At 35.1% G+C, this 9,253-nt stretch overlaps 1 protein-coding gene across 1 annotated transcript; it reads left to right on the forward strand.

Annotated features, from left to right (window-relative positions):
• Positions 1-763: 763 nt before the first annotated feature.
• LOC21402320 lies at positions 764-8,980 on the forward strand. Its single transcript, XM_010110227.2, has 6 exons — positions 764-1,054; positions 1,449-1,805; positions 1,935-1,987; positions 6,561-6,918; positions 7,388-7,759; positions 8,756-8,980. Exons 1-6 carry the CDS (start codon positions 764-766, stop codon positions 8,978-8,980), a joined length of 1,656 nt encoding a protein of 551 aa, XP_010108529.2.
• Positions 8,981-9,253: the final 273 nt, after the last annotated feature.

A 9,253-nucleotide genomic window follows, 5' to 3' on the forward strand; every position in this document is an offset into this window, starting at 1 on the left:
TATAAAATTTTGAAACATCATAAGTATTTTGTTTATTTTGTTCCTATTTATGTGATTAGATTTCTAAATTTAAATGACGTGACTAATAATTAGTGGCATGACTAATAATTAGTGGAAGAACAGCCACCAAGACATGATGATGGACAGAGGCACACATTACAGTAAATAAGTACTAGTTCATGTATGTGTCCCCAGTCTCAACGACAAGTTTAAGGATGAACAATGATATTAAACAGCTAATTTTTATCAGCATAAATATACTCATCCCCACTCAGATTTTACAATTTTTTTGTTTTTATCCCTTCAAACTTTAAAACTACATTCTCACTTAATAACTAAACTATGTAAAAAAAAAATTTCTGAAAAAAAATTGTGGCTCCAATTAATTAATGTCAACTCTTGGAACACCAGTGAGTTCATTAACGCATATGGTGTCAATTAGGTAGCAGTTTGACCCAAAATTTTTGCATTTAAAAAACCCATGTGGGAGGCACACTCCCCATAAGCATTTCCTGTAAAAATATGTTTTAGTTAAAGTTTTTCTCTTATTATTATTATGTTTTCAAAGGTTTGTTACTCACAGTTTTTCAATTCAACAATCTGCATTTTATTGTGTCCAAATAATTTATTGTACAGGTAGATGATAAATGTTGTTCCTATATATATGCCATGGTCATCTGACCACTTTCTGTGCAAAAAACAAAGATTCCTCAATTGCTCCACTTTTTGTGTGACCAAACTTATATTATTGCCAGATTGAATCATGCTAGCATTGTACGCTTCTTCTCCATCAGCTATTGGAATAATGGCCTTGGAGGAATTTGACCAAAACCATTTGTGCGGAGCCACTAATAATTATGCAGATATTCCATCTCTACTACAACAAGAAGAGGTTGCCGAGCTTGATCAATCTCCTCCGTCCGCCGCGATTACCGACACCGACCCCGCGATCATTAAGAAGCTTAGTCACAATGCTAGCGAGCGTGATCGTCGGAAGAAGATCAACGGCTTGTATTCCACTCTTCGATCTCTGCTTCCGGCTGCAGATCAAATGGTACCATATCCCATTTCTATGTTGACCAGTTCTAATAATAATCTAATGGCCTAGTTAATATGTTCTAAAGTATCCATTTGGAATTTTCCTTAATACATGGGGAACTTTTCCAAAGTGACTGTGTCAGAAAATGAAAGTAGATAAATGAATTTTTTATTTTCACACTTGGCAACCCAATGCATTGTAGAGTGTAAAAGTGGATCGCGCGGAATCATTCCAAAGTCATTTTTGCATATTAAAATTAAGGAAAGTCATGATTTCACTAATAAAGGAAAAATTGATAATGTTTGATTTTACAATATGCTTGAGGGGAAAAAAAAAAAGTGTAATACTGTTTTACTAGAACTCATTTTCATGTAACTGAGTATTTCTAACATTTGACTATTTAATGCAGAAAAAACAAAGTTATCCGGCAAGTGTTTCGCGGACGCTAAAATACATACCGGAGCTAGAAAACCAAGTGCAAGCACTGATTCAGAAGAAGGAGGAGCTTTTGTCAAACATTTCAAGAAAAGTGGACTTAATTTATCATGAAAGGCAGAAGAAAAGCTCGGCTTGGAGATCATTATCTGCTGTTTCCGCCGCTAGACTTAACGACAGAGAAGTAGTACTTCAGATTTCGACATTTAAGGACCAAGAGACTCCATTGTCACATATTTTGCTTGACTTAGAGGAAGATGGATTTTCACTGCTAAATGCTACTTCTCACGAGTCCTTTGGAGGAAGGGTCTTCTGTAGTGTACATCTTCAGGTAATTTTTTTGTTCTCTTTCGACGTGGTCTCGATTTCTTTCTCGGTACAAAACCCACATAAAAAGTTCCTTAACTTACTCTTGATCCAATTTGATCTGATCTTTGCTTTATTTCCTTGGTTTATGCAGGTTGAAAGAACTTACATAAAGCATTACAATTTCAGTAACAATTTCCTTTCAACGTATTAAACGTGAGAAGGCCATTTTCCTGGTTAGAGAGAGAGAGAGAGAGAGAGAGAGAGAGAGAGAGAGAGAGAGAGAGAGAGAGAGAGAGTGAGAGTGTGTGTGCGGTGTTTTGAATCTCTATGTGGGTTATTTTCTAGCTTGAATTATCTTTACAGTAATTGGGGATCAAAAGAAATGACCTTGTGTTGTATTTTATTAGAGAAAGTGTGAATCAGGAACTTGATTGGGTTCCAAAAGAAGTGGATTGAGGCACTCTCAATCTAAGCGTTGCATTTTTTTTAGGGGACTTAAATGTTGTATTTTGTTGTAACTGGTAGTAAGCTTTGGAAATCAAAGGAAGCAATATTGGGTATTTTTCAGTTAAAAATAAATAATAAACCAGGGGAAACAGACAAAACAATACTCAATTCTAAAGGAAAAAGAGGACATAAGTGAATATCTGAATGTACTCTTCTATATAAATGAATTGCTCAGGATACAAGGGTGAACATCGGGTGGATTGAGTGGGTTTTTGGGATTTTTCAACCCACCCAAAGAAGTCTAGATGGGTTGAAAAAAGGAAAGGAAAAAAAAAAAAAATCTTACAATTCAACCACAAAGCAAAGATATAACAAAAAAAGGAAATAAAACTCTAATTGCTTGAATTGCCAGAATAATGTTAATATCTCGAGGTTGCTCGAAATAAATAATTGTTTTTTTTTTTTTTTTTTTTTTTTTGGAGAATCTCATTAAGGAAAGCGTCATTCACACCTAATTGCTTGATCAACCATCCTCTTGCTAACACAATAAAGAGAACAATTTGAATGGTGGCTCACAGCGTTGAATGTCTCTATGAAAGCCTGCGCTCTTAAAGTACCCTTTTGGGAAGTAAATTATTCCTTGTGTCTAGAAATGGTTCCATCAAGATTCTTCTAGAGTTCGTAGACCCACTAGCAACCAATTATAGGCCTATAATGTGGTCGAGAAAACACAATTGCAATTCTTCATTATAGCATTATATTATACTCCTCAAACCATGGCTTGGCTCCACTACTTAGATTTGAAAGGTCTGCTTTTACACATGAGTGTTATAACACTTTCTGTAATACTGATAATTAGTTGTATTTTCAAATTCAGCAACCAATAAATAATTGTGCTGGAAAGTAATGCATTACTTAGATTGTTAAGCGTTCTCCATGGAAGAAGGCTCAGTTGAGCTTGAATAAATGACCATGCCAACCTTAGGCCTAAAAATACGCGTCTTTGATCGAGAAACTATGGAGTGAGCATTCTCTTGTGGATGAGGGACCGTTCGACCAATAACTGTTTTAGGTGAAAGTGGCTACAATGGAGATGGTGAATCAGTGACAACAAGGTTTTGCTACAATGGAGATGTTTATTATTATTATTTTTCAAGTTTCCTTTTCTTTAAATCTCAAATATTTTTTTTAGGAACTTTCATGATTTTGACTCGTCTGATTGTTAAAACTAGTCGCACCTTAAGTTTATCACTTTTGGATTTTTTATGTTGCATATTCGGATTAGTGAGGACTGATTTAATTCGTATCAAAGAAATCCGAAGTTTCCTTTTTGGCTGCAGATTTGTGTCTCAGATGTATAGCAAGATACAAAAACCATCAGTCAGAGCAAGTCAATGCTGACAAACACAGATTCATGGAGGCAGATGAAGTGAAGTGCAACACAATTAAGGCATTTTCCAAGATTCCAAAGGGTTCATGATTTTGAACATTTGGCTACGGATTTGGAGTTGATTTTGCACCATGGCTTGCACTATAAATAGACCCTTAGACATAAGGAGTCACTTAATTGAGATGTTCATTCTAATTCTGTGTGTGCGCAAGAGCATTTCCTTGTGAGAGAAAACAAGAGCAAGTTAGACTTAGGGCCCGTTTAGTTCGCTGATTCGAGTTGTGATGTGACTCTATGTGAGAACTTTTTACTATAACAAAAAAGTTAAGAGTGATTGTTTCTGAAAGCTTTTTATTGTAGCAAAACTCGAATTCTATACTCGAATCGGTAAAATGAACGGGGCCATTACTCTCTCAAGACCTTGTCTTAGGACATTTCACTTAGAGTAGATTAGTTGGACTAAACTTGAGTACGTAGGCTTAGTAGGTTATTTGGATAGAAGATGAGTCTAGCAAGTGGGAGGCTTCTAGAAATTACGGGAAGACTTCCTCGGTTTAGGAGTGATGAGATATGACTCATAATTTCATGTACCTTGGAACTGTAATTCTTAGTGACTTCACGAGTTTAGGAGTGGTGGAGCGTTAGGATACAATTCATAATTCCATTTCTCTTGTAACGCTAATTCATTGGTAAGTGTCTCGCCTTTTGAGCTGTTGCGCACATGTCCCGTTCATTTTATCGATTCGAGTTTAGAATTCAAATTTTACTGCAGTAAAAAGTTTTCAGAAACAGTTACATCTAATTTTTTTACTACAGTAAAAAACTCTTACATAAAATCACATCTCAACTCGAATTAAAAACTCGAATTAACGAACTAAACAGACCATAAATTATCACATCTTGCGTTCATTTGTCTTTAGTGATTATTTTGGTTATCGTTATTGAAAATTGTTTAATATCTGACCAAGCAGATATGGTTTTCTGTTATATTTCGGTAATCTATTTAGACATCTTTTTACAAATTCATCAAAACAAACAGAAAATTTTAACGCATCTAGTACACTGAGTTGCACGTTTTCTTAAAATTTTCCCCTTGTTTTATTCCTGTCGTCTTCTAGCTGAGGGGGAGGAAATAACCAAATTAAATATCCATTGATGGATACAAGTGCATGTTCGGTATACTTCTCACACTAATACCCAAAATAATAAAATAAAAATCCATAAAAAACTACCGGGAATCTAAAATTTTAAACAAAGTATTAGAGTGTTCACACTATATGCCCATTTATACTCTTCAATTCAAAATTAATTAGGGAATCAAAGGTAGTTCTTCCAAAGCTTTAATAATTTATTTTTGATGTAAGAAATTCTAACTGAAAGTTTGGTCAAGAAAAAGAATGTCAAGTGCGCATATAATGGGCGAGGATGAAGTAGAAGGTCAGCATGGCACGCGACGTGGAGATATTCCACGTGCCAAGCCTATAAAGGCCTCGTGTTCTCCATAATCGCCACAGGACTTCCAAACTTGTTCAATTGTTTAATTGGAGCAAAATTCTGTATCTTTCCCGTACGTACTTTGGTCGAGAAATTAAGATTCTGTTCATTTTATTGATTCGAGTTTATAATTTTAGTTTTATAATAATAAAAAACTCTTAAAAACAGTCACATTTAATTTTTTTACAATAATAAAAAGTTTTCACATAAAATCATATCTCAACTCAAATTAAAAACTCGAATCAGCGAACTAAACGAGCTCTAAAGTAACGTCAACTTTCTGTGGATAAGGACCAGATATTAATTATTATTTTAGTAACCAATTGTTTTGGAAGAGAGTTTTTTTAAGTGTTATGAAAGGAATCAAGTTGTTACGGATTGGTCTTCTGCCCTGTTGACAACACCATATATGGGGAGCAAATTTTTTTTTTTTTTTTTTTTTTACTTTATGTGTCTAGAAGGTTTAACTTATTATTTTATATGTGATAAATTTCTTTTGTGGCTTAGAAGATTTGATTAATATCAGTTTTTAAGTTTGTTTTAAAATATGTGGTAGGAAACCCATGATAGAAGCTCCGGATGAGTATGCATCAACGACTTATTAATTAATCATTGTGAAGGCAATATTATCAATATGGAGGTGGATCGGTCTCATTGGTCCTTCCAATATGATTAAAATTTAGTAAACCAAATGCTATACAAGAAGTGAATATGACAAAACAATAATCTTGGGTGAATATTGAAGGTCAGAAAAGGAAATGCAAATCATTCTAAAATTCAAAATCCTTCCACTGAGGATCAACAATCAGATTCCTCACAAGGATATATAAAGATTGCAGTATTAGGTTATTGGAATAACCTGATGAAACTTAACCAATTGAGAAAATTGCACAAAAACATTGTGAACAAACAATCTTATACATACATACATACATACATACATACATATATATATATATACATACATATATACATATATATATAGAGAGAGACACACACACACCCACACTTAAGGTTCGAAGGTAAAGGGATATAAGTTAACAGAGTAGTTATGTGTTTTCTCCAACACTGCTCATGTGTAGTTTGCTTTTTGTAATAAAGTACATTTTTTTTTCTATTTTAATGATTTTTTTTTTGTTTTTTTATTGTGCTCTTTTGACGGGAACCCATAACTTAAGGTAATTCAAACACCCACTAAACACCAATTGAGCTAGCCTCAATTGGCAATTTTTTTTCTTCTTATTCATAAACAAGCATTATAGTAATTTTTATATAAATAAAAACCAGACAATATGTGTACAAAAAAAAATGTCATTAAACAATTATGGACGATTAGGTTACTATTATTAAATGATGGTTTTTCCTTTTTCATGTTTGTATATATACATGTCATGATCATCTAATTTCTTATAGCGAACTAAGCCTAAGACGCAAAACTGAAATTAGCCCCACAAAAATGCTAGCCTTATCACCAACGTTGTTTTCGACAAATGTTCCATATTGGCCCTTAGAGGAACCCGTAGGCCATGATAACCAAAACTATTTGTACAGAGACATATCAGAGCCTGCTAATTCCGATCAATCAGTATTTCTTAACAGCTTCCCCACTCCGCCGCCATCCGATCAAAGATCGCGGGCTGAGCTCGATTGTTTGGCTACGCCAACGACCACGAAAGCTATTAGCAGTGATCTCATCATGGTCGTCAAGAAGCTTAACCACAATGCTAGCGAGCGCGATCGCCGCAAGAAGATTAACCACTTGTACTCCTCTCTTCGCGCGCTACTTCCGGCTTCTGATCACACGGTACTTTATTTAATCACCTATCGGTTTCTCTTAGAGTTTCTTAGGCCCTGTTCATTTCACCGATTTAAGTTTAGAATTTGAGTTTTGCTACAGTAAAAAACTCTCAGAAACAGTCATATTTAACTTTTTTGCTACAGTAAAAAACACTCACATAAAATCTCATCTCGACTTAAATTAAAAACTTGAATTAGCGAACTAAACAGGCCCTTAAATGATTTGTTTTGTATGGGGGTTGTCAATATATAGAATTTCTTTTTTTTTTTTTTTTTTTTTTAGGAAGAGAAGGATGACCTTAATAGATCAGTAACAATTATGGCAACAGAAGAATATTTATACATTAGTTTCTATTTAAATGTAAGAGATAGTACATATAATAAACAAATAACTTATTTTCTGGATATAGTTGCTGTAAAATTCAACACACTTTCAATACTAGGTTTTGACAAATTAACGTACGGTTTTTGAGCAGAAAAAAATGAGCATTCCGGGAACAGTTTCGCGTGTTCTAAAATACATTCCTGAGCTACAACAAGAAGTGGAGGGGCTGATTCAAAAGAGGGAAGCACTTTTATCGATGACTAAATCAAAGCAGCAAGAGAATCTCCAAGTTCATCAAGAAATTAATTACCAAACGAAAAGCACAACTAGAACCCCATTATCTTCTGTTTCAGCAAGTCAACTCAATAATAAAGAAGTTTTATTACAAATTTCCGCATTTAAGCTTAACAAGGACCCGTTATCGGAGATATTGCATAATTTGGAGGAGGATGGGCTTTCAGTGCTAAATGCCTCTTCGTTTGAGTCCTTTGATGGGAGGATATTCTATAATTTACATCTTCAGGTATATTTTTTTCAATTTTGGGACCATTTAAAATATATATTGTTTTATTTATGTATATTTCTAATATATTATTTTTCTTTTTCTTTATGTATTTTCGATTGTGAATATATATATATATATATATATATATATATATATAGGTGGAAGGACCTTATAACGTCGAATGTGGGACTCTAGGAGGAAAGTTTGTGTCTTTGTATGACGATAAGAAAGAGTTGCTTCTTTGAAGTTCTCATTTCAATGTAACTTTTTTTAAAGGTTTTATGAGATATTGTGAATTAATATTTTACCATGCAAACTTATTTGGAAGTTTTTAATCATTAAAGTAATTGTGGTCACTAGTCAAGTTGATGTTGCGCCAATGACATCACTGGGCCGATGGGCCAGAGTTGGCGATGGGATAGAACCAACGGGCTAGAGTTGACACCGGGATTGACTGCCTTGATTTGTAGCGCCATTTCTTGTTCTTGGAGGCATGATCATAGATTACTTCTTAGTTGTCTGGGGCTAAACCCGTTAACTAGAGATTCTGGGTTCGAGTCTCCAGTGGAGTCGTCAATTGTTGACGGTAGAATTTCGTCAACAAGATTACGCCGGGTCACCTCTCAATATTCCGTTAGGTTACCGGCCTAAAATTGGTATATATTTGGGTTAGTGCTGCAATATGTTTTTGTTTGGAAAGAATATGGTGAGAAGTGTAATAATAGTCCTTCAAGGAAAGTAAAAACACAAATTTTATAGTGGTTCACTTTGTAAGAAAGAGCTACATCCACTGTATTTTGTATTTCTCTTTGGTTTTTCTCAGATTACATCAGATCACCCCCCCTCTCTTTATAGCCCGTGGATTACATATGGATCCCCTTTTAGACGGACTGTCACAGGGATTTTAATGATGACTTTTCTCAAGTGGCCTACTATCCCATTTGCTTAGACTGTAGCCTGTCAACGCCTTCTGCACTATTCACTTACCCATTTCATTTACTATTGCGGCTCTAGGGATCTTCTTCGATTTCATTGGTCCTTTACAGGCGGTTTATGGGCAAGCAATCATTTCCTGTGTTGCTGACCTTTTCCAAGTCCAGACGCAATCTGGGGATTTTCCCTTATCAGGGGCCTTTTTGGGGACGTGGACCCATATTCATGCGGTCTGCTCCCTGTGCCTACACAATACAAAGCCAGGCGCAGGCTCTCCATCGGTCGACCCTATCATGGTACCTCTGATGCGAACAAGTCACGTAGGCCTCGACTGTATATAGCGTCGACGGTCTTATGAGTCACCCCATACAATCAGCCATTTCACTATATGGAGTTTCAGGCGTCGATAGCTATCTGACGTGGCTAACACATGGCCACGTAGGGCACAATCGTTGTCCGACGTGTCAGCGCATATTTTTCCACACAACAGCTTATTTGCGTGATTCAAAACAAAGTTAATAACGATGTTGAATTGATTAAGAGATTAATCAAATTAAATATTAATTATTAGTGTTTTGA

This window comes from Morus notabilis, unplaced genomic scaffold (genome assembly GCF_000414095.1).
Source record: "Morus notabilis unplaced genomic scaffold, ASM41409v2 Scaffold583, whole genome shotgun sequence".
In the NCBI taxonomy this organism is placed as follows: Eukaryota; Viridiplantae; Streptophyta; class Magnoliopsida; order Rosales; family Moraceae; genus Morus; species Morus notabilis.